This window comes from Aotus nancymaae, unplaced genomic scaffold, assembly GCF_030222135.1.
Source record: "Aotus nancymaae isolate 86718 unplaced genomic scaffold, 86718_ANA_hifiasm-v0.15.2.pri h1tg000011l, whole genome shotgun sequence".
In the NCBI taxonomy this organism is placed as follows: Eukaryota; Metazoa; Chordata; class Mammalia; order Primates; family Aotidae; genus Aotus; species Aotus nancymaae.
In genome coordinates this window covers 33961796-33988559 of record NW_026988422.1, presented here as the reverse complement: position 1 = coordinate 33988559, position 26764 = coordinate 33961796, and the positions used below count along the sequence as shown (strand labels likewise).

General features: G+C 37.3%; 1 protein-coding gene across 2 annotated transcripts in view; it reads right to left on the bottom strand.

Moving 5' to 3' along the window:
• Positions 1 to 301: 301 nt before the first annotated feature.
• Positions 302 to 26764, bottom strand: part of KATNBL1 (katanin regulatory subunit B1 like 1) — a 59342-nt gene continuing 32879 nt past the window's right edge. The window contains exons 2-10 of one of the 2 annotated variants that reach the window (XM_012465506.2): positions 18276 to 18406; positions 15308 to 15348; positions 13407 to 13686; positions 12862 to 12980; positions 11624 to 11674; positions 11441 to 11530; positions 11002 to 11091; positions 9329 to 9422; positions 302 to 6621 (exon numbers count right to left, since the gene is read on the bottom strand). In XM_012465506.2, the coding sequence (XP_012320929.2) occupies positions 6589 to 6621; positions 9329 to 9422; positions 11002 to 11091; positions 11441 to 11530; positions 11624 to 11674; positions 12862 to 12980; positions 13407 to 13686; positions 15308 to 15348; positions 18276 to 18392 (915 nt within the window). In that variant the 5' untranslated portion in view covers positions 18393 to 18406 and the 3' untranslated portion in view covers positions 302 to 6588. Of the gene's footprint in view, positions 7291 to 9328; positions 9423 to 11001; positions 11092 to 11440; positions 11531 to 11623; positions 11675 to 12861; positions 12981 to 13406; positions 13687 to 15307; positions 15349 to 18275; positions 18407 to 26764 lie in introns of both variants that reach the window. The other variant, XM_012465501.3, reaches the window with a different exon arrangement.

Genomic DNA, 26764 nt, shown 5'->3' with positions numbered 1-26764 from the left:
CCAGCCTGGCTAACATGGTGAAACCCCATCTCTACTAAAAATATAAAAATTAGCTGGGCGTGGTGGTGCACACCTGTAGTCCCAGCTGCTCAGGAGGCTAAGGCAGGAGAATGGCTTGAACACGGGAGGCAGAGGTTACAATGAGCCGAGATTGTGCCACTGCACTTCAGCCTGGGCGACAGAGCAAGACTCCATCTCCAAAAAAAAAAAAAAAAAAAAAAGTAAGACCTGAAATTCATGCCACATGTGTTATGACAAATGTGGGTGTGCCAGCTGCTACAAGGAGCTCATGGAAGCTGTGTATATTTTATAAATATCTTTTAATTAAAGTATTTGATTTCAAAGATACAACGCAGTTTCTCAAGTATCACATTACTCAACAGTTGCATTAACATTTTTTAAAAATCACTAAGTTTCAGGTCATTTAAACACAAAACTTATGAGTCCTTCCATATCAACTTATATGTTCAAAAAACCGTCAGATCCCACTACCTAATAAAGATACAGAAAAAGAAAGTCTTACTGTATTCACTTATTTCAAATTATAAAAGTCTATCATTTGTCTAAGCAAATCTTACAATATATGGCATAATGCTATTCTAAAACATTACTCTCTTGAAGACTACACCAAGCACATGTCAATCGTTAAAGTTACTGTAGTTTTTATTTAATAATTTTAAACTTGTCACTGGTGCAGTGGCTCACACCTATAATCCCAGAACTTTGGGAGGCTGAGGCAGGCGGATCACCTGAGGTCAGGAGTTCGAGACCAGCCTGACCAACATGCAGAAACCCCGTCTCTAGTAAAAATACTAAATTAGCTGGGCATGGTGGTACATGCCTGTAATCCCAGCTACTCAGGAGGCTGAGACAGGAGAATCGCTTGAACCCAGGAGGTGGAGGTTGCAGTGAGCCAGTATCATGCCATTGCACTCCAGCCTAAGCAACAAGAGCAAAACTCCATCTAAAAAAAAACAAAACAAAACAAAACACAAATATACTAACAAACTATAGTCTTGAGGTAAATCTCTGCATTAGAAATAACTTACAGTGAAATAAGATTTTTAAATGAGAATACCCTCTCTATAGTCTAAGAATCATTGAGGAAAAAACTGGAAAGTGAGTTTCACCCCTTTACCGATTTATCGCCTATGCTAAGTATGGGAAAAGGAATTTAAACCACTAAGGGGAAATGAGAAACCTCTTCCAAACCCCTTTTAAGCTTTAGGACTTACCTACAAGGCAGGTAGTCATGTCAGTGGCTCACGCCTGTAATTCTAGTTCTTTGGGAGGCCAATGCAAGTCCAAGAGTTTGAGACCAGCTTAGGTAACATGGTGAAACCCTATCTCTACAAAAAAATTTAAAAATTAGCTGGGCACGGTGGTACATGCCTGTAGTCCCAGCTACACAGGAGGCTAATAGGTGGGAGGATCACTGGAACCCGGGAGGTCAAGGCTGCAGTGAGCCATGATCACACCACTGCGTTCCAGCCTGGGTGACAGTGAGTCCCTGTCCCCAAAAAAGGGGGGAAAAAAGTAGGAATGTCTGCTGCTATTGTTCAGGCTAAGTTGGAGTTATACAGAGAGAATGGCAAGTGTACTTCAGGGCAAGAGAGAGGTAAGGTAGGTCCTCAGGCACCTGTAATTGTATACAAATGGTTCATGGATTTCTTTTTTTAAAAAATGGAAGTAGAAAAGTAAATGAATGCTAACTCTACTCTTGACTCCTGGAAGATGAGGTCTAATTCCAATCCAGGCTCCACACTGCAGGTTTTGTTGATAAACTCAATAGGATAGTTCTGGAAGCAAGTAATTCTGGTGATTCAGTGTATTCCAGGACTCCCAATGACAATTCTTTCTTACCCTAGAAAATGCTGTGGATTAACTCTTTGTAACTTTGGTGTAAATCCACATTGTCACAGCTGTCCTGGCCAGGTCCAGGTCCAGGTCCAGGTCCAGGACATTTTTTTTTCTTTTTTTTTAACAAATCCTGGTTTAAATCTAAATGAAAATACAGAATATACTGTAAAGCTTATCAACACTAATTCACGTGTATCTGGGGGCTGAATCCGTATCTGGACTCCTGGCATCTTCCATCTGAAAACTTCTTAGTTCAGAGAGTAATAATTCTGTATATAAAAGAAATAATATATAACAAGCTTTGCTATGAAAAATACATTGTCAGCTATGGGGCTGCCTATTTATTTATTTGGAGACAGAGTCTTGCTCTGTCACCAGGCTGGTGTGCAGTGATGCAATCTCAATTCTCCTGCCTCAGCCTCCCAAGTAGATGGGATTAAAGGCACGTACCACCACACACAGCTAATTTTTTTATTTTTAGTAGAGACGGGGTTTCACCATGTTGGCCAGGATGGTCCTGCTTCGTTCTCTCAAAGTGCTGGGATTACAGGCGTGAGCCACCATGCCCGGCCCCTTTCATGAAATTACTGGTACAGAGCAACTCTGTCTTTTTGTGTTTTATGATCAATTACAGTCTATAAAATACTATGGCATACATATTTTTTGTAGTTGTATTTATATTTTATTAAAGTTTCATTTTAGAAGGTACTATTAAGTCAATGATTCGGCCCAGAGAAAATTACAGTATCTACAAGTTTTAAATACAGCATTGGAACATGTACTCAGTATACTGGATATCTGATATGCAGAACTTACTTTTATTGCTATAGTTGGTGGTACTACTGAATCAATCAAGTAGATGACAAATCAAAAGCATACAGTCTTCAGGGATCAATTATTATTATTATTTTTGAGACTGAGTTTTGCCCTTGTTGCCCAGGCTAAAGTGCAATGGTGCAATCTGGACTCACTGCAACCTCTGCCTCCCAGGTTCAAGCAATTCTCTTGCCTCAGCCTCCTGAGTAGCTGGGATTACAGGTATGCACCACCACACCCAGCTAATTTTGTATTTTTAGTAGAGACAGGGTTTCTCCATATTGGGCAGCCTGGTCTCATCGACCTCAGGTGATCTGCCCACTTCAGCCTCCCAGAATGCTGGGATTACAGGCGTGAGACACCGCCCCCAGTCTGAATTTTTATTCTATAATCCTGTTACAGAATAAAAAAGGGGGAGGTATAGAGTGTTGCAAAGTTTTATGACAATTTTCGCAGCTAGAAGCATCTGAAATTAAAGGAGAAAGAAAAACATACAAGTAAATACCTACCAACATATGTCCAGTAATACTATTTCCATCTATGGTAATCCCAAAAATAAGTCTATATTGAAAGATAAGAAGTAGTGTCCAAATACACCACTCCAGTTGGGTCATTTTCTTCTAATTTAATTTTTTCCATTTAAATAAACAAAGGCAACTGCATTACCATCTTGTTCTTAAATAAGAAGATAACTGGAAATGACTGGTGAAATTATTAACTTAAACCTTACTTTTTCAGAGTCCTTGACTAACTTAAGTGACTAAGTAAGCATTTAAATATGACTTCTATTATCAGCATTCAGTAGCTAATAACCATCACTCCAATTGGTTACCCATTAATATCGTATTAACGACTTGACAAAATCTACAAATGTTCTAAGTCTGAGAAAACTACTGTTTCAAAGGTCAGAAACCTAGCTTTGAACCCACACAACCATGGTTAAGGGGACATGATGTGTACCGAGTAAATTTAAAGGCATTAGGATTTAATTCCTCGGTACCTCTTAGAGTTCAATGCTGGCATTTATGATTCCCTAAAATGGACAGAGATACTTACATCCCAATTCTCACATCTCAAGATTCACAGTCAGTGCCAATTGTCTTTGAAATTACTGCCAAGTATTAATTTTAAAAACCATCTAATGATACTCACTTCCTAACTTTTAACACTTATTCTCATCATGATCACTCATTACAAAACTCATCCACTTTGTTCCAAGTAGAAGCAAATTATCTGTTAACCCTCCATCACCTCAATAAACTACCTGCCCCTGTACTTGCAAAGCTACCAAAATCAAGTATAGAAAATCTAAGATAAAAGGGCAAGAAGGCATAGAGACCTTGGGTAGTCCCTCAGTTCTGTATACTGCCTAGAAGCACAGCAACAAATTAGCAACGACAGACAGTAATTGTCCTAATCTAAGTCAATACAACAGCCAAAACTTTGTAAACGCTTTCCTTGGCTCTTCCTGGAGATCAACACTGTTATTAAAATGCTGTAGCATGAAAGGGCTTACTAGCAACAGAAGTGTTCAAAAATACTTATCTATTATCTTTTATTCAAGAATCTTAAAAATCACCTAATACTAATCAATTCAATAACTGAGAGAGGTAGGTATTAAGGACTGCACAGGCCAAGAACAGAAATTAGGAGTATGTGCTACTGAACAATCTTTGTAAGCTAAAGACTCTGATGATTTATATAGCTCTGAGTATATAAGATAAAGTATTATCTACATGCCTTCAAAAAAACCTAAATTTAGACAAAAGTGTTACCAAGATAATACATATTCTTACTGTATTTAATTTGTACTTACACTTAATTTTGCTGAAGTCTGATTTACTGAAGTTTGATATTTGAAGATACTATTTAGTCAATGATCTGACCCAGAGAAAAATGTGGAAAATGTCTGATGTAATATTATTTTAATACTTTGAAACTGAACATTACATAGTATTTTAGATATCTTACTTTGAATCTATTATTTTAAATGTTAGATTAAAAGTCTACAGTATCACATATACCCATTATTTGAGTAGTCTTTCCATTTGAGGTGAAGGATTTATGCTAAGCTATACAGACCATCTTCTAGAATTTTGAGATGGATACATGAGGGAAGGTGCAATCGACAGCCATAAAACTATTTTGTATGTATGTAAAGTTAATGAACCTACAAAAGCATCAAACTCCTGTCCTCGGCCTCTTTAGCACCATCCTCCAATCAAGTTAACTGGTTCAAACTGTTACATAAGACAGTGATAACTACAGGAATAAGCACAAAGAAAGATTATATTTTATCATGTTAAAGTTTCACAGATATGACAAGTTTACAATTCAAATTCCCATGTCCTGAAAAATTACCTCTTAAATAACTCACCACTCAAATCATAGAAGTGCAATAATCTGAAATTATTTTAACCTAAAGACTTAAGGAAATAACCAATTACTACAATTGATGTTCACTATGAAGAATATCTAGCTATATAAAATATAGCTATAGAAAACCAGAACTCAGTGAAACATAACAATTTTAAAGCAAGAAATTTGCTTGAGATTCCTATCAGTAGTCATTAAATGGGTAAATACTAAAGATTTACATTCAAGTGCTTGAAGGGCTACTGCAGAGAATATCAATTACTAAAAACCTTTGCTCAGATGCCTCTCAGGCATATTAAAGACGGGATGATGTGTGAACCACCAGCAGTGGTATTAAACCCCAATCATTTTCAAGACAAATAAGATTTAGAGCTGTTAAGACATTCTAGAATTTGGTTCTTTAACACTAAAAATGGTATTTTTAAAAAACACCACATACAGTCTGCTAGCATATCATACTAACCATTAGAGGAGGTAGTGACATAAAGTGTTGGATTTAAAATACAAGGTCAGCATTAACTGTAAACAATTCTAAATTATTGTATGTAACTCTTTAAAACATATGTAGTGAAAAAGAATTAGAATTCATATAAAACCAGAATTTAGAAAAGCAAAAAATAGAAATATTTAGTGAATTTACTCAAATGAAGGAAGTTTAAATGATACAGAAATGAAAAATGTTAGAAATCTATGTACAATAAAAAGTGAATATAAATTAGCCAAGTCCATGGACATTTCCAGTTAAACATTCATACAAATACATATTCACCTTTTTCCTTAGTGATAACACATACATACATGACATGATGATTCTGGCAAAAAAATATCAGAGATACTAAAACTATTCTCAAGTTTTAAAAATGGTGGAGAGAGTGTTTCAAGAACATTCTATAAGAATGTAAACCCCTGATTTAATTCCATGATTTTATCATGCCAGAAGCATGGTTGGTTTTACTTTTTTAAAACAGATATTGGTATCATAACACATTGGCTTATTAATAATTAAGGCATTTTGCATACACAGTATCTCAATGTGAACAAAAAATTTTTAATATTGATTTTTCCATGTTTTAAGCTTTCAGTCTTTTCAACATAAGAAAATAGCTGCACACATCTAAGTGTTATTTTTTTTTAATAAAACACAATCTTAAAAAAGTTAACGATGATTGGTCTTGGTGGTTCCTAGTAATAAGTCCTGTCTTATTTTTTCACATAGTATAAATTATATTCTTATGCAGAATTGCATTAAAATCCAGTAGTTCTTAATGTTACCAAATAACCATATAACTCCCAAATGCAACAAAGGTGAACAATCTTCAAAGTGCACTTTCACCTCAATGAAGCTGAAGCTGCTTTCCACTTCAATGTGAAGTAGATTGTTGGAGTTTCATTAGTGGTTTCATCATGTGGCTTTTTAAAAGAAAAAATACTTTTGATTTCTTCCACAGTTCAGTTCTCAGACGAGATTTTTTGTTGTAAATCATATAGTTCAGGGATCTTTTGAAAAACCAAATGCTCTTTAGTAGATGAAATCTCTCAATGTAACTGTAATAAATAAGCATCTACATCCTTAGAGGATAAAACAAAAACATTTCATTAGACAGTAAATATACACATAAACAATCCATTTTCTTTTCTTTATTTGCTGCTTAATTTGCCTTAGTTTCCTTTTGTGATCTTTTGAGGGTAAAAGATGTGTCTTGTTCAGTGCTTTTATCTGCATTTGTTCAGCACAGGGCCTACCTAGCACATATTTATATGTGCTCAATAAATATTTGCTAAGTGCTAAATGAATGTGTTGGTTCCTATGCTCAAACACTCTGCTTTCGTAGCTAACATTCACAGAAATTCTAACAGTGCTGTTTACTATCAGTACTATATTTACTTGAGCCCAGCTTGACAATAGCCTCTTCTTTCAATTTCTTTTTCTTTTTTTTTTTTTGAGATAATGAGTCTTACTCTGTCACCAGGCTGGAGTACAGTGGCATAATCTTGGCTCACTGTAACCTCTGCCTCCTGGGTTCAAGTGATTCTTCTGCCTCAGCCTCCTGAGTAGCTGGGACTACAGGCACACGCCATCACGCCCGGCTAATTTTTTGTATTTTAGTAGAGATGGGGTTTCACTGTGTTGGCTGGGATGGTCTCTATCTCCTGACCTCATGATCTGTCCACCTCAGCCTCCCAAAGTGCTGGGATTACAGGCATGAACCACTGTGCCTGGCTGTCTTCTCTCAATTTCTACAGTCAAAAAGATTACAAGTTGATTGATGGTTTAATTTTGTAATAAAGTCTCATCATAACTTAAGAAACCTCACACTGAACTTTTAATCACTCAACAATGTCCTCAACAATAAGGTCATATTCACAATAAACCTTCTCCCTTTGAAAAAAACTATGATTGTAGCTAGGTGTGGTGGCTCCTGCCTGTAATCCCATTTCTCTGGGAGGCTGAGGTGGGTAGATCACTGAGGTCAGGAGTTTGAAACCAGTCTGGCCAATGTGGTGAAATCTCATCTCCAGTAAAAATAGAAAAATTAGCCAGGCATGGGTGTAATCCCAGCAACTTGGGAGGCTGAGGTAGAACTACTGGAACCCAAGAGGCAGAGGTTGCAGTGAGCTGAGACTGCACCACTGCACTGCAGCCTGGGCAACAGAGCAAGACTCTGTCTCAAAAAAAATAAAATAAAATAAAAAATTCAATTGAAAGCAAATTTGTCATAAGGAACAATCATTTTTCAGTTATTCTATACAGACTCTAACACCCATTTAGAGCAAGGTAATACGTCATGTATGCTCTAAAAACCTAAAACAACAACAAAAACCTTGTAGGAAATTGATTTGTTTATAAGATTTTCATCATTAAGAATTCTATAAAGTAAAATCCCACACAGTGGTAACAAACTTGCTCGATACATCATTTTGCTTCTTTTTTTGAAGGTATCCGAGAAATTTTTTTGTTTGATTTTTTTTTTTTTCTGGGGCCCATGGTCTCCGATAGTAATGGCCAGAGCTCCTTTGTGGCTGCCACTTTGAAAGGAGATAAGCTTCTGGTTGGTCACTGATGGTATCACTCCCATTTGCTTTTCCTCTCTCAGCTAGATTCTTTCCCTGAAATCATCTGTCTCCTGTAAGATTTGAACTTACGATCTTAGAGTAGAAGTCAGATTGTCCCTCAAGATAGCTAGGTTTGTCCAAGCCTCTGTTTCCCTTAGAATTGTATTTTCCCCCCTGAATTCCAAGTAGTTGTTTCGTCTTTCGATTTTTCAAGAAAAATCGTATAAGTAAGTCCATGACATAAATCCTCTTATTTAGAAATATGTATATATTTAAAACCAAAGAATGCTTTTTATATTCCTGGCTAATGCCCATTTATGATAGTAGTATGCCCAGTACTAGAGTGAAAGTATTTCTTAACAACAATTTTTTCTTCAATTATTTTTTAACTACCAATGTTTCTTTTTTTTTTTTTTTTGAGATGGAGTTTTGTTCTTGTTCCCCAAGTTGGAGTGTGATGGCATGATCTCAGCCTTACTGCAACCTCTGCCTCCTGGGTTCAAGAAATTCTCCTGCCTCAGTCCCCAAGTGGCTGTGATTACAGGTTGTGTCACCACACCCAGCTAATTTTTTGTATTTTTAGTAGAAACGGGGTTTCATTAACCAGGCTAGTCTCAAACACCTGACCTCAGGTGATCTGCTCATCTTGGACTCCCAAAGTGCTAGGATTACAGGCATGAGCCACTGCACCTGGCCTAACTACCAATGTTTTCTGGAGTTTAAATATTAAAATTCAAACTAGCAATTTGTACTTTTTCCTTTAAGAGACAAATGAACAAAGATCAACATCAAATTCACTCTGTGATTTAAACAGTTATCTTCTCAAAAGCATAACATTAGCAAAAGTAAAAATTAACCCCCAAAACCACTTAATTGTGTTCCTTATTCCTAGTTTCCTGAGTTCCTCATTTTGTTTTCTGATGCTGTCCTTATCAGATTCTCAAAATTTTTTTCAAATATTTTTCTCTAATTAAAACCATCTATAAATACCCTCTAGCAAAGCATTTCAGTGGCTGTACATGAAACATGTTCAACGGCTAATTCCTGTGCTTGCTGCCAAGGTCACAGTCATATACAACATTTGCAAATATTAAACTTACTTTAGACATTAGAACAGTACCAAATTATTCTGCTAGAGACTTGAAAAATTCATTTATAAATGTAAAGTAATATATTAGTTCTAATTTTTAATGTTTAAATTATAAGCTTAAATATAGATTACCTTAGCTATATTACCAGTATATCCTGGAACCAAAGTAAGATGGTTTTCCTGTTCCCATAATCCACTTAATTGTTGTTTTAAAATCTGAATATTTCTAAAAAAAAAAAGGAAGAAAAATGAGAAAGCAAGTATATTAAGATACAGACTTTCATAGTAAATATGTATAATAAAAACCATTCTAAAATGTTTCAGGTATTTATCAGGAGAAAATTATGCTATTTGAAATAAAACATTCTGGAACATGGAGAAAAATTTAAAAAAAAGGCAAAAAACTTTTAGAATAATACATGTCAGTCATGAAAATTAAAGGTTCGTTCACATAATATCCCCAAACGCCTCCAATTTAATTAATTCTTGAAAAAAAAACAAAGATTTTTTTTTTTTTGAGATGGAATCTTGCTCTTGTTGCCTGGGCTGGAGTGCAGTGGCATAATCTTGGCTCACTGAAACCTCCAACTTCCGAGTTCAAGTGATTCTCCTGCCTCAGCCTCCTGAGTAGCTGCGATTACAGGTGCCTGCCACCACACCCAGCTAATTTTTGTACTTTTAGTAGAGATGGCATTTTGCCATATTGGCCAGGGCTGGTCTGGAATCCTGACTTCAGGTGATCTGCCTGTCTCGACCTTTCAAAATACTGAGATTGCAGGCATGAGCCATTGTGCCCAGTCAAAAGAGATTTTTTTTTCCAATTCCAAAATTAACAAAATTTCTTACTTGATTCCCATTAAAAAAAAAAAAAAAGAAAATTAAAGGTTATTTAATTGTCAAAGCAGGTAAGAAAACGACTAAACGACTAGGCATTGGAACATTTGGACATTCCTTGGGTGTGAAGTAGAAATTTTTGAGAGCCTCGAAAAGAAATTGTGGATTTTTTTTTTTTTTTTTTTTTGAGACAAGGTCTGGCTCTACTGCCCAGGCTGCAGTGCAGTGGTGCACTGCAACCTCCACCTCCTGGGCGCAAGTGATCCTCCTGCCTCAGCATGAGCAGCTGGGACTACAGGTGCACACCACCATGCCTGGTTAATTTTTGTATATTTTGTAGAGATGGAATTTCATCATGTTCCCCAGGCTGTCTCAAACTTGTGAGCTCAAGTCATCTGCCTGACTTGTCCTCCCAAAGTGCTGGGATTACAGGCATGAGACACTGCACCTGTCCCAAAATTATGGACTTTAAGGAAACTGTTGGGAGATATTTTTCTGTGGTTTCATGATAATCTGGCTATACTCTGGTAGAATGCCCAAAAATTTTCACATCAAGGCAGTAATAATTTAGTTTGTAGAACTGTAAACACCAACACCGGACTCTGAGGTTAGCATGTCTAAAGGACATTAACTAAAGGACCCTGCAGGATGCCTCCATTCCTTATTCTACTGTGGGCATCTCTTTTCCCTCCCTTACTCATATAATGAATATGAAGATTAAACCACTATTGTGTTCTTCTTCTAAAATGAAGGGTAGGGTTGTGCCAGAAGAAGAGATACAGGGGGTTAGTAGGCTCTGGAATTCAACTTCCAGGTGTGGTTTTCACAAATGAACAGTACCTTAGGTTAGTATCTGTCTATAAAGAGAATAAATATCACACTGATGAAAACAGAATAAAATTATTACCTAGTTTAATTAAGCTTTCCTGAAGAAAATTTCAGCATGAATTTATCTTTAAAGGTATACTCACCCATCATTTATAATTTCTGTTTTGGATGATAGGTCTGACCACCACCTTTTAATGACTGCTTGAAGCCAGTTTAAACCAACTATAACATATCTGAAATGACATTTTGTTACAAAGTTCAAGTGTTTTCATTTAAGAACCCTTTTTATAAGAGATGTTACTTTCCCTCCCAAAAAACACATATACAAATTGGACTCTTCCCTTTTAAAAATTTATTACCTTCATAATCTATTTCACAAAAGTATATTTCATGTAACTTGTTTAGAGATGTTTTTGTAATTGTCCTTTAGTCATTTCATATTCTTTACCTAACCGTACTATTAGCTTCTTGACAACAGAAATCTTGTATGTCTCATGAAGTCCAATCTACTATGTACTCACAAAACACAAAATCAAGGATGTTGAAAAAGAAAAATGAATCAATATTCAGATTAGCACTTACTCTTCAAATTTGCTTTTAAGTAGCGACTTTACTAGAGGCAACAAGTCTACACAGCAGCCAAGTGAGATATATTGTTTTTCTTCCTGTAAACTAAAATAAGTATCAAGTTATAAAAATATGGATGGGTCATAATTTGACCTCCTTTAATCTTACTTTTTTTCTGAAAAATATTGTTGTTTTTACCTATTGGTGAGCACAGGAAGGCAATCTACCACAACGCCAAGATCTTCTATCCTGAGAGTATAAAAAGAATAGCATTGCCTCAGAGAGATGATTTCCTTATTTACTTTCATGTTATGATTATTCACACTGCTTTTGAGAAATTCACTCATTTAAAAATTTCAGTATCTACAATGAGTCAGGTCTGTGGATACAGCAATGAACAAAGAAACAGGGCTTGCATTCCAGTGTGTGAGCAAGTGTGGTGGTTGGGGGTGGGGCAGAGATAGGCAATAACAAATAAGATATAAGACATATAGAGCAGGTTGATGTAAGTGCTATGGAGAAAAATAAAACAGCAAAGGGAGATAGGGAGTGGAGAAATAGGTATTTTAAAATAAGGTGGTCAAAGAAGGCTTCCCTAAGGTAACATTTGAGAGACTTGAATACAATGAGGAAAGTAATGCTTCAAATTCTCACTCAAAAGGGATACTAATTATTATTATTTTTTTTAAGAAATGGAGTCTCATTCTGTTGCCCAGGCTAGAATGCAGTGGTATGATCACCACTCACTGTAACCTCCAACTCCTGGGTTCAAGCGATCCTTCCAAGTACCTGGGACCACAGGCAGGCACCATTGTGTCTGGTTAATTATTTTTATTTTTTGTAGAGATGGAGTCTTGTTATGTTGCTCAGGCTGGTCTCTCACTCCTGGGCTCAAGTGACTCTCTTGCCTCAGCCTTCCCAAATGCGGGGATTGTAAAGAACTGCCGCACCTGGCCTTAAAAGGGATTTTTAGAAGGACAGTTTTCCCATGTCATTATCTCTTAGTTTTATAGGTAAGAATGGCAGTCAGAAAAGGTAACAGCTTTGTTCAATTTGATAAAACATTGTTTTCTGTATTTTGGCTACTCTTAGATGAATGATAAATGTAATTTAAATAGTATAGTCTCTACTGAAGCTACATATAGGCAGTTTAGAAAATGAAGGAAGTTCACTTGAGCCCAGGAGTTTCAGCCCATCCTGGGAAACATGAGATCTCATGTCTTTCAAAAAAGTTTTTAAAGAATTAGCCAGGTGTGGTGATATGCACCTGTACTCCCAGCTATGAAGGAGGCTGAGGCGGGAGGGCTGCTTGAGCCCAGGAGGTTGAGGCTGCAGTGAGCCATGATTGTTTCACTGCACTCCAACCTGGGTGACAAAGCAAGACCTGTCTCAGAAAAAAACGTTATTGAACAAAGAGGATAAAAGGTCACACTTACCTCAATAAATAAGCTACAAGTTCACTTATACTTCTCTTTCTCCAGAAAGTTAAAGCTACATTCAATCTCAAATTCCTGCTGAACAAAACTTGGGCAATTGTTTCATGGTCCTGAGAAACCTGAAAGGTAATAATCTAATTTGTTAAAAAGCACAATGAAACAAGATATGAAACTATTTTTTTATTAAACTGTTTGGGAGTCATAGTTTAAAATTATGCAAAGACAACTCCTTTTATTGGCCTGGTGCTCCACTTTTTTAGGCAAGATTTCTCCTTTTCCCTTCTTTTAAATCTCTATTGGCTAACTTGTCATTCTGGATATTTTTAGCAGCCTGTTAAGCATTTCATCCCATCTTATAGAAATGGAATAAATTATTGACTCAAATATGGTTAATCTAGAAAATTGTCTCAGGGAGTTACTTTGACTTAAATAAGTCTACATTCAATAGGTGGTAAATTATTCTGCTAGTGGAATATGGCAAAGAAAAAAATCAAGATTATACAGGAACAAAGTTAAACTAGACATGACTCAGAGAAATGACTTACCTCAGAAAAAAACCCACTATATTTTGATGACGGGCTCTCTGTCTGTGAAGAACCAGCATCACTGGAATTAATCAAATATGTTCGACTATCATGGTGTAATTTTTCAGGCAGGTGGCCTGCACAAGCCAGTTCATTTTCTTTATTTGCCATGTCACAGCCCCCACTTCCAGGGGACTGTTTTTTTCTGTAACAAGGACTTGGAAAGGGATGATGAACTTTCTTTCTGCGATAGATCACTTTACGAAGTTTATCTGGGCTTTTAACAGTTTGTCCAACTGTTCTGTAAAAAAAAAAAAATTATTTTCTTAAATAAAAAAGAACCATATGAAATCCTTTAAAAGTTTTTAAACAGAGAGTTAATAGGCCATACTTTGTGACTGTAATCCACTAAAATTAGAAGTAAATAGAATTTTAAAAATCTTAATTCTGAGTTTGAAGAGGAAAGTAAAAGGAAAATTACAAATTGTCTGGAAGACATTTTATACCAAATAAAAATGAAGGCAGATATAATAACTAGATGCTTTTACCAAATGAAAGGATGACATTTTATACCAAATAAAAATGAAGGCAAGACATGATAACTAGATGCTTTTAAAAATGAATTATTAAAGGCCATTCTGGGAGTAAGAAAATCGTAACATTTTCTAGATACCTAATCTTTTCTAACAAAGTGGCAAATAGATTGCAAGTCTGAATATTTTAAAGTTTATTTTAATTAAGCTGAAGTATATTAATTTATTTGAGTAAGGCAGAACACAATACAGCAAACCTCATGGTTTAATATAGTGGTTCTTAAATGTTTTAGTGTCAGGATGCTTTGCACTCTTAAAAATTGTTAATAACTCAAAGTGATATTTTTTTTTTTGAGACGGAGTCTTGTTCTGTTGCCAAGGTGGAGTGCAGTGGTGTGATCTCAGTTCACTGCAACCTCTGCCTCCCAGGTTCAAGCGATTCTCCTACCTCAGCCTCCTGAGTAGCTGGGACTGCAGATGTGTACCACCATGTCCAGCTAATATTTGTATTTTTAGTAGAGACAGGGTTTCACCATGTTGGCAAGGATGGTCTCAATCTCTTGACCTCATGATCCACTGGACTCGGCCTCCCAAAGTGCTGAGATTACAGGCGTAAGCCACCACGCCTGGCCAAAATAATTTTTTATGTGAATACTATCTACTGATATTTACCATGTAAAAAGTAAAACAAACTTTAAATTTTGTTAATTCATTCAAAAAATAATTACATATTAACATGGAATATTTTACTAAAATCCTATATTTTCTAAAATAATTTTTTAAAAACTGAGAAGGATGGCACTGTTTTACATTTTTATATAGCTCTAATATCTGGTTTAACAAAAGACAGCTGGGTTTTCATTTCTGCTTCTCCATTCAGTCTATTGTGATATCAAATGGCATATAGCTTCTCGAAAACTTATACCCTCAAACAAGAGAATGAAAATAAAGACAGTCAATGTCTTTGTATTGCTATGAAAAATGAATGGTCCTCAGGGACCTCCAAGTTCTCAAATCACACTTTGAGAACCAGTGGTTTTGTAGAAAGTGCCTTTAGAGTTAGGGGGATCTGAGAAATGAATGTCATTCTTACCACTTTCTAGCTATATGATTCTGAACAAATCACCTAATTTCTCAGATCTTAAGTTTTCTCATCAATTGTTAGGGGTAATGATATCTATAGAGCAGGACTGTTGTAAGGAGTAGAGACAATACTGATGTGTTTATTAGTGCAGCTGTTTGACAATAAGTTAATTATTATTATGATAAAAGAGAATACTTATTTTTTCCCTTTGGTCATCCTTAGGAAAAAGGAAAAAGAAAAAGCTGGATCATCTTTACCCAGCTTTCATATCTGTTGTTTCCCACAAACTTTAAAGAAACTCTTACCTATTTATGTAAGCAGCCAACTGTTTTGGAGATTTCTTAACCTGAAAAATTAAAGTAGACAGTTGATGTTAGAAACAAATGCTTGGTGCCTCAAAGAAAACAAAAAGCTTTCTCAACAAGGCAATTTACTTGTGCAGAAGGGTGCCACTCATGCCTGGTGTGGTCACAAGAGCACACCCGGCAAGGGAGGGGAAGGGTTTCTTACCCCTAATGCAGCTAGTCCCTACTGCTGTGTCATTACCCTACTGGCTAGGGTTGGACCGAACAGTCTAAGCTAATTCTAATCGGCTATTTTAAAGAGAGCAGGAGTATGAGCTGGAGTGGCGGGGTAAGCAGTTTCAGCGGGAAGGGTGGTTACAGAGCAGGTGACTGAGGATGACTAAGGACAGAGCAGGTGACTAAGGATGACTAAGGACTCTAAATATGTGAGTATACAGGCTAGAAGGGGGTTGTTTACTGAAACTAGGGGCAAGGAGGTGTAAAGAATGAGGAAGTTAAACATTTTTTTTCTTTTTTTAGATAGAGTCTGGCTCTGTCGCCCAGGCTGGTACGCAGTGGTGAGATATCGGTTCCCGACAACCTCCACTTCCTGGGTTCAAGCGATTCTCCTGCCTCAGTCTCCCGTGTAGCTGGGACTACAGGTGTGCGTCACCATGCCCAGCTAAATTTTTGTATTTTTAGTAGAGATGGGATTTCACCATGTTGGCCAGGATGGTCTTGATCTCTTTACCTTGTGATCTACCTGCCTCGGCCTCCCAAAATGCTGGGATTACAGGTGTAAGCCACAGCGCCTGGCCGAGGATGTTAAACTTTAAAATGAAGAACAAAGAATAAGGAAGCTGAACATACTGACATACTGGTCTCTGAAGAGGAACTCAGAACTCACTGTACTTTACAGTTTAGGCATATTTAAGTCCTTTAATAGTTATGTAAATTTTATGATTGATATCAACAAATCTAAAATTCAACAGGTAAGTTTTTCAGATTAATGTTTTCTCTATTCTAATTCTGTAGTCTAAATCAACATACAACAACATCATATGTAGTTATTTTTGGCAAAGCAACGTATCTGATATGGTTTGGCTGTGTCCCCACCTAAATCTCATCTTGAATTGTAGTTCCCATAATTCCCACGTGTTGTGGGAGGGACCCAGTGGGAGATAACTGAATCATGGGGGTGGTTTCCCCAATACTGTTCTCATGGTAGTGACTAAGTCTCATGAGATCTGATGGTTTTATAAGGGGAAACCCCTTTTGCTTGGTTCTCATTCTCTTGTCTGCTGCCATGTAAGATGTGCCTTTTGCCTTCTGACATGATTGTGAGGCTTTTCCAGCTACGTGGAACTGTGAGTCCATTAAATCGCTCTTGTTTTTAGAGATAACCCAGTCTCAGGTATGTTTTTATCAGCAGAATGAAAACTGACTAATACAATATCTATCTCCCTATTTTCCACACTGCCAGTCGCAAATTATATTGCAACTTACAGGATGCTTAATAAGTGAGTTAAATTTTAATCTCTTTTGTTGTTGTTTCTGTTGTTATTTTAGAGACAGGATCTCCCTTTATCACCCAGAATGAAGTGCAGTGGTGTGAACACAGCTCACTGCAGTCTCAATGTCCTGGGCTCAAGTAATCTTCCTACCTCAGCCTCCCCAGTAGCTAGGACTACAGGTGCAGGCCACCACACCCAGTTAATTATATAGATATATATTTATTTATTTTTGGCCAGGCACAGTGGCTGATGCCTGTAATCCGAGCACTTTGGGAAGCTGAGGCAGGGAGATCGCCTGAGGTTGGGAGTTTGAGACTAGCCTGACCAACACGGAGAAACCCTGTCTCTACAAAAAATATAAAATTAGCCAGGTGTGGTGGTGCATGCCTGTAATCCCAGCTACTCAGGAGGCTGAGGCAGGAGAATTGCTTGAACCCGGGAGAAGGAGGCTGCAGTGAGCCGAGATCACACCATTGCACTCCAGCCTGGGCAACAAGAGCGAAACTCCATCTCGAAAAATGTATATACGTATTTTTTTTTTTTTTGGTAGAGATGAAGTCTCACTGTGTTGCCTGGGCTGGGCTTGAACTCCTGGGCTCAAGGAATTCTCCTGCCTCAGCCTTCCAAAGTGCTGGGATTATAGGCATGAGCCACCACGCCTGGCATGAATGTGGTTTAAAAGAAAGTATAGTAGTGCTAATGAACCTCACAGTAGTAAACAGAAAGCACCTCTGAAATTCCTCATAAACTAAAATATTTAAATTACATCATATCAAAACAGTATACTAACTAAAAACTTTTTTTTTTGAGATGGAGTTTTGCTCTTCTCACTGAGGCTGGAGTGTGATGGCGTGATCTGAGCTCACTGCAACGTCTGCCTCCCAGGTTCAAGTGAATTCTCTTCCCTCAGTTTCCCAAGTGACTGGGATTACAGGGGCCCGCCACCAAGCTTAGTTAATTTTTTTTTTGTTTTTTGAGACAGAGTCTCACTCTGTCGCCCAGGCTGGAGTGCAATGGCACAATCTCGGCTCACTGCAACCTCCACCTCCTGGATTCAAGCAATTTTCCTGCCTCAGCCTCCTGAGTAGCTGGGATTACAGGCACCCACCACCACACTCAGCTAATTTTTGTATTTTTAGCGGAGACAGCATTTCACCATGTTGGTCAGGCTGGTCTCGAACTCCTGACCTTGTGATTCACCTGCCTCGGCCTCCCAAAGCACTGGGATTAAAGGCATAAGTCACCTTGCCCAGCCTGACTAAAAACTTTTTAGAGCTCATAGAAATATAATGGTTAAGACCTAAAAAACAAACAAACAAAAAGAATTATCATGATTATACTTCACCAATTTGACTAAATTCTGGGAGATTAAGCAGAATTATTATCCTCCCATTGTTTACGCAATTCAACTAGAGCTATCTAGAGATCTGACAGTTTAAATTGTCTTACCTGTTTTCTAGAAACCATGGACTTACCTCCTTCATGTTCTTATTAGTGAAATTAGAGATCTTTTTTCTAGGAAGATCAATGAAATGATCCTCAGTCTTATTACAAAAGTTCCGTTTTTTAACATTGTGGGTTTCCGATGCCATAATCTCTTAAGTACCTAGACAATAAAATAAAATAGAAAATTAAAAAAGCAAAAAGAGTCCAATCTTTTTTTTTTTTGAGACAGAATCACACTCTGTCACCCAGGCTGAAGTGCAATGGCGTGGTCTCAGCTCACTGCAACCTCTGCCTCCTGAGTTCAAGTGATTCTCCCGCCTCAGTTTCCCATGTATCTGGGACTATAGGCACGTGCTATCATACCCGGCTAATTTTTGAATTTTTAGTAGATACAGAGTTTCACTGTGTTGGCCAGGCTGATCTCAAACTCCTGACCTTGTGATCCGCCTGCCTCGGCCTCCCAAAGGGCTGGGATTACAGGTGTGAGCCACCGTGTCCGGCCCAAGCCTGATCCTTTTTAACATACATACAAACATACAATAACAGCACCATGCTATATAAAAAAGGCAGAGGACATCATTTTAATTTATACATTTTTTACACTTTATTGTTTGTCTTTTTTTTCCTTTTGTGAAGAATGGGGTCTCACTATACTGCCCAGGCAGGTCTCAAACTCCTGGGCTCAAGCTATCTTCCTGCCTCTGCTTTCCTAAGAGCTGGGATTACAGGCATGAGATGCCGTGCCCGGCCTCCACATTTTTTAAAACCTTAAACATGGAGGAAGCACAAGGCAAGGAATTCCATAAAATTAAAGATCTTTCTGTCCTCTTTCTTTTTTTTCCTTTTTTTTTTTTTTAATAGAGTTTTGCTCTCGTTGCCAGGGCTGGAATGCAATGGCACGATCTTGGCTTACTGCAACCTCTATCTCCTGGGTTCAAATGATTCTCCTGCCCCAGCCTCCCTAAGTGCTGGGATTACAGGCATTTGCCACCGTGCCCAGCCTAACCTCATTCTTTAGTTGGAACCAGTTAAAATAATATTGTGTGTATTTTTTTTTTTTTTTGCCAAAGCAACACATCAATCTCCCCATTTTCCATGTCACTAGCCATTTATTAAATGTACAGGTTATGAAATCAGGTCTATACAATAGTGCTATCTATGACATCCAAATGTACAGAAACCTAAAACTATGCAACCAAATCACTGGTCAAATACAACTCTAAGCAACAAAAGGAACCAAAATTGGACTACATACAGCTGTCTTGTCCTATGGCTAATCCTTAAATTCTTATTTAATTTTTACAGACAGCTCTCCAAAGCTCTCTTCTACCTTTGGAAAAAAACAATCTGTGCTCTCCTATTTTATTAATTATATCTAAAGTGGGTCTAAAGAGGAGGTAGTGATGGAAATAAATGCTATGACTTAATTTATATAACAGAGGAAATTTGTGATTTTCTCACTTGCACTCTGGTTTCACACTGGAAATTTTAGGTCATGCCCTGAACATAAGCTCCTCCCTTATTCTTTCTTTAAACATCTACTAAATGCCAGGCCCTGGCATTAATGTAGATGATGCTAAGAGATCTTGTTCTAAAGAATCATTAAGGAGACTTTTTAAAAATGCATTTTTGTAGGCCTAAACTTAAGAGACTATAATTCAGTACGTCTCTCTGCAGTTGAGCCCAAAGCAATTCGATTTTTAAAAAGCTCCACAAGTATTTCTGATGCATATTCTGAATTCTCCAAAAATATGAACATATACATGAAATTTTACAAATAATTTCAGCATTTTCTAAGATTTCTTACAGCTAATCAATGCATAACACTTCTACCTGTACCCTAGGTTAAGAAACCTGTAGAGTGAGATTTTTTGAAAAGCAGATAAGTAAGTACCTTGACAGAAGGACATCCAGACAAATCAGCAAAGTTTAACCAAGAAGAGTCTTAAAGGACAAACTGCACCCTCAGAAAATATCATGTGCAGAACTGAAAGGCATGAAGCAACATGGTTTGTTTGGCAATCTCTTAAGTAGATACTTGTGGCCGGAGCTTAGGCTGGGGGCCACTTGCCATAGAATGAGAAATGAGGCCAGAGAGAAGTTAGATCATAAAGAGTCTTGTCCACAATGCTACAATGTAAGCTTTTTTTTTTTTTCCCCAAAAAAGGGACTTTTAGTTAAAAAGATAATGGATTGAACACATGCTATTACCTCTAACCTTCTCTAAAACTCCATTAAAATGACAACAAAAGGTTTGTAAAGACATAAACCCCATGAGGACAAAGGAGATCAGGTGATGGCAACAACATTTTGGAAACTGCAAAGCTAAAAGTGGTAACTGGGTCAGGTGCGGTGGCTCACACCTGTAATCCCAGCAATTTGGGAGGCCGAGGTGGGCAGATCACCTGAAGTCAGCAGTTCGAGACCAGCCTGGCCAACATGGTAAAACCCCATCTCTACTAAAAATACAAAAATTAGCAGGGTATGGTGGCAGGCACCTGTAATCCCAGGCTGAGTGACACAGCAAGACTCCAACTCAATCAATCAATCAATCAATCAATCAATGTGGTAACTGACTTGGCAGATCTGAGAAAGCCAGATCCTAAATCGGCAATGAGGAAAGTGAAATGCAGAATCCCCCAAAAGTTAAGGAACTGGCAATACCAAGGACATCAAGAAGTAGAGATAAAAGTAATCCTAAGAACAACTAGAGAGATTGAATATCCATTTAAGACACAGTTGGCTCACTAGATAATCTTCCCCATTCCAGTAAAAAAAAAACTGGAGTTTTATTCTGTAGAAAATATAAAACAGAGTCCTCGGGAGGAACATATTCTTTTTTTTTTTTTTGAAATGGAGTCTAACTCTATTGCCCAGGCTGAAGTCCAGTGGTGCGATCTTGGCTCACTGCAACCTCCACCTCCTGGGTTCAAGCGATTCTCCTGCCTCAGCCTGAGTAGCTGGGATTACAGGCTCCTGTCACCATGTCTGGCCAATTTTTGTGTTTTTAGTAGAGACAGGGTTTCAACATATTGACCAGGCTGGTCTCGAACTCCTGACCTCAAGTGATTTACTTACCTTAGCCTGCCCAAGTGTTGGGATTACAGGTGTGAGCCACCACACCCAGCCTAGGAACATATTCTAAAAAGGGAGATCAAGTGAAAGTTTACATACTAAATGTTGAGACTGATAAATTTGTTTCTACCACTTGCCTCACAGAGGTTTGCAACCAGGCTTAGAGTGCAAAGAATACTTCCTTAGAAACTCTGACCAGCCCTATAGGAAAACACACACACACACACACACACACACACACACACACACACGCTTACTTACCCCTAAAATAGTAACATCAATGGTGGTCAGTTTCCAAAGAACTATTCTGTATGTCAACTAAGGTGGTGGTTACCTAATTATCAAAACTAACAGAGCCATACACTAAAACGGGTAGATTTTTGTTACATGTAAATTGTACTTCAGTAAATCTTTCCGAGACAGTCTTGCTCTGTTGCCGAGGCTGGAGTCCAGTAGTACGATCTCAGCTCACTGCAACCTCCGCCTCCTGGGTTCAAGCAATTCTCCTGCCTCGGCCTTCCAAATAGCTGGGATTACTGGTGCATGCCACCATGGCTGGCTAACTTTTGTATTTTTTAAGTAGAGACAGGGTTTCACCATGTTGGCCAGGCTTGTCTTGAACTCCTGACCTTGTGATTCACCCGCCTTAGCCTCCCAAAGTGCTGCGATTACAGGTGTGAGCTACTGTGCCCAGCCAATAAACCTGACTTGTAAAAAATCTTTGAAAGAATAATTGCATCCACAAAACAAAAGTGAGACCAAAAAAACCTCAACAAGAATACTCCTAAAAATTAAAAATAGGACATAATAAAGATAGCAAAAAACTCAACAGCATTTGGAAGAGAAACCTCAAGCTATCTCCCAGAACACAGGAACAAAAGAAAAAAAATCACAACCCTGGCTTAGAGGGACCAACAGCCAAATAAAGAGAATTTTAGAAAGAGTACAGAAGAGTAAAAGAGAAATCAAATCAAATAGATAATTTAAGAAAACTGTACAAGGTTGACGGACATAAATTTCTTGATGAAAAGGGTATCTTAATGGATGAAAACAGACCTATAAGGCACATCATTGTTAAATTTCAGAGCATTAGGGAAGCTAGAGAAGGTAAAAATATACAAACAAATAAAAGAAAAAATAAATCCTAAAATCCAAACGTGGTCATGTAAAAATGACAGATATAGAGCAAAGCCTTCAAAATCCTCAGGCAACCTAAAATTTCGTATCCAGCCAAATTATCAATCAAGTGTGAGGGTAGGAGAAAGATATCTTCAGATATGCAAAGTTCCCAAAAATTTATTCACAGTAAGCAGTAAGAGAAGGATAAACCAAAAAAACAGAAAGATAAGAAATGGAAATCCAATAGGATATATGGAAGGAATTTCCCAGGATGATTATGAAAGAAGATCCCGAGATGAAAGCTGTGCACCAGAAGCAGCGGAACACTGATCTACATCAGAGTACATTAGCAGAATAAGGAAGAAGTATCCACAAAAATGAAATTAATTTATAATAAATACCTGGTGTTCATTAGAGAGGAAATGAAGACAACTGGGGAAGAGTTAGAAGGAATGGCAAAGTTTTCGAGTGCTATAAGAAAAGAACTGTCCACCCAGATTCCTATGTGCAGAAAAGATATCCTTCAGTAATGAACAGAAAACTATGACAATCTCAGATGAAAGAAAATTATGAGAATTTGTTACCAGCAGATCTACCCTAAAACAATGATTACAGGAAGTTCTCTTTAGCCAAACAAGACAAACAAACAAACAAATGATGAAAGAAGGAATCTTAGAATAGCAGGGAGACAGAAAATGGTGCAAAAATACAGGAAAACACAATAGACTTTCATTCTTGAGTTTTCCAAATTATGTTTAATTATTGAAGTAAAAATTATAACCCTATCCGATGTTGTTCAAAATACAGTAAACAAACTAAAACTTTTATAGGATAAGTGGTGGAAGGTAAAGGGACATAAAAAGAAGATTTCTACATTTCACTCAAACTGATAAAATGACCACATCAGTAGATTGTGTTAAGTTATGTATGTACAATTCAATAACTAGAGTTATCACTGAAAAAGCAGTATCAAGAATTATACTCAACGACACTACAGATAAATCAAAATGGAATGAGAAATGTGTTTAAGTAACCTGGAGAAAGGCAAACAAAACAAAATAACAAACAAACAAAACCAGGGAAACCAAACAACAGACAATGAAAACAAAAAATAAAGTGATAGACTTAAGCTTAAGCTCTGACATACTGATAACTGCATTATATGTAAATGGTCTAAAAGCCATTTAATTAAAAGTCAGAGATTGACAGAGTAAATTCAGAAACATGACCTAACTATATGCTGTCCACAAGAAACTCACTTCAAAAATAATGATATAGGCATGCAGAAAGTAAAAGGAAGGGAAAAATATGTATCATGCAAATATTAACTTTTTTTTTCCCTTAATTTGCTCTGTCACCCGGGCTGGAGTGCAGTGGTGCAATCTTGGCTTGCTGCAACCTCTGCCTCCCTTGATCAAGCAATTGTCCTGCCTCAGTGGGACTATAGGTGCCCACCACCACACCTGGCTAATTTTTCTATTTCTAGTTGAGATGGGGTTTCACCATGTTGGCTAGGCTGGTCTTGAGCTCCTAACTTCAAGTGATCTACCCACTTCGGCCTCCCAAAGTGCTAGTATTATAGGTGTGAGCCACTGTACCTGGACACAAATATTAACTTTTAAAAGCAGGCCAGCTGCAGTGGCTCACCCCTGTAATCCCAGCACTTTAGTAGGCTGACAAGGTGGGAGGATTGCTTGAGTGCAAGAGTTCAAGACCAGCCAGGGGAACATACTAAGATTTCATTATAATAAAAATAATATAAAACTAGTATAAAATAAGCAACACACAATATATGTGTATATATATGTACATATATACCCATATATATGTACATACAGGGATACTCAACCAAATATATGTGTGTGTGTGTGTGTGTGTGTGTGTGTGTGTGTGTGTGTGTATATATATATGTACATACAAGGCTGAGTATCCCTTACCTGAAATCCTGAAATGCTTGGAACCAGAAGTGTTTTGGAGTTTTTATTTTTTCAGATTTTGAAATATGTACATTATATACTGGTTACACATCCCAAATCCCAAATTCCAAATGCTTCAATAAGCATTCCCTTTGAGCGCTCAAGAAGTTTCAGTGCTCAAAAAGCCTTGGATTTTGGACCATTTCAGATTTGGATTTTTGAATTTGGAATACTCAACCTGCATGTGCTTTTAAAAAATCTATACAGTTATTTTTTCCTCTAGATGATAACGTGTAATTATGGATAGTCTGCTCCTCTTTCATATGGCAAACATGTTTATTTCTTCATAGGCTAAAACAGTTTTCTAAAACTTAAGAATGAAGGACTTTACATCATTAGTCATTATAAAATGCAAGTCAAAACTACTTGCAAACCTGTTGCACAAGCAATGAGATAATACTTCATAACCACTACAATGGCTATATTAAAAAAGACAGTAACAATGTTGAGAAAGACGTGGAAGAACTGGATCTCTCATGCATTACTAAGGGAATATAAAAATACATTCAAACTTTGGAAAATAACATAGCAGTTTCTTAATTTTTTTTTTTTTGAGATGGAGTCTCACTTTGTTGCTCAGGCTGGAGTGAAGTGGCGCGATCTCAGCTCGCTGCAAACTCCACCTCCCTGGTTCTCTTGCCTCAGCCTCCTGAGCGGCTGGGATTACAGATGTGTGTTACCATGCCCAGCTAATTTTTGTATCTTTAGTAGAGATGGGATTTCACCATGTTGGTCAGTCTGGTCTTGAACTCCTGACTTCATGATTCACCCACCTCGGCCTCCCAAAGTGCTGGGATTACAGGTGTAAGCCACTGTATCCAGCTTTTAAAATATTAAATACAGATGCAACTCTACTTCTACATAAAAATCCAAAAGAAACAAAAACATAATGTCCCCACAAAGATATGTATGCAAATATTATAACATTATTCAGAATAGTCAAAAAGCAAAAAACAACAAATGTCCATCAACTGCTGAATAAATGAAATGTGGTAAATCTGTATGAAATATTATTCAGCAACAGAAAGGAATGAAGTGGCTAGGTGTGGTGGCTCACGCCTGTAATTCCAACACTTTGAGAGGCCAAGGCAGGCAGATTACCTGAGGTCATGAGTTTGAAACCAGCCTGGCCAACATGGTGAAACCCCGTCTTGACTAAAAATAGAAAAAAAAAAATAGGCTGGGCGTGGTGGCACATGCCTGTAATCCCAGCTACTTGGGAGGCTGAGGCAGGAGAATCACTTGAACCTGGGAGGCGGAGGTTGCAGTGAGACCAGATTGCACCATTGCACTATCCAGCCTGGGTGACAGGAGTGAAACCTCATGCCCCGCCCCCACCAAAAAAAAAATGAAGTACCAATACATCTACAACATGTGTGAATAGTGTGCTAAGTGAAAGAAGCCAAACATAAAAGACCACATATTACTTGATTCAATTTAAATGAAAATGTCTGTAAAAATAAAATTTATAGAGGTAGAAAGCAGATTCGTAGTTTTGTTAGGCTAGGATAGGAGTGGTAATAATTGTATATATAGATAGTCACAAGGTTTTTTTTGGGGATGATGGAAATGTTCTAACATTATACTGGGGTTGACAATTGCACAGTTCTGTGTATACTTACAACATACTTACAATCAGTAAACTACATTTTTGTATGTGCATTTAAAACAGATGAATTTTATGGTATATAAATTATACTTCAATAAAGCTTTAAAAAGAGCAAAGGAAATCTAAACTGTAATGGTAAAGTCTAGTTGCAAAGAATCTATACACTACAAATTCCATTTTGTTTCATATCTCATGTATTTCATGGTACCTTTCTTGGAGCAACAATATAGGATTATTCCTTTTCCACCAAGAGCATTTGACAATGCAACTGAAACTAGTTTAAAGCAATGGTTCAGTCTTCTATGTGCTTTCGAAGTGCTATTTGATAATATACAAAAAAGTGAACAATCTGAAATGGTATTAAGGGGTGAAGACAGTGATTACAGAAACTGGAAATGATAGCCTTTTAATGAAAAAAAAAAAAAAGGAACAAAAGAAATAAGGTCTTAAGAGGATAAAAGATTAAGAAGGGGCCAATATACTAACTGTATATAACTATCCTGAACATTGGATATAGTGCATATTTTCTTAAATAAACATAATAGTGTTTGCTAAGGGTATTATCTTGAGAAGATAGAAAAACAGAAGCATTTAGAAGGAATTGGAGGGATAAATTCTCTTTACATAGTAGCTATCACCTACCAGAAAAATGAAATGGAATCTTTTTACATAATCTACTACAATGGCTGCCAAATCAAAAGATTTAACAGCTGTAGGCTAGGCGCCGTGGCTCATGCCT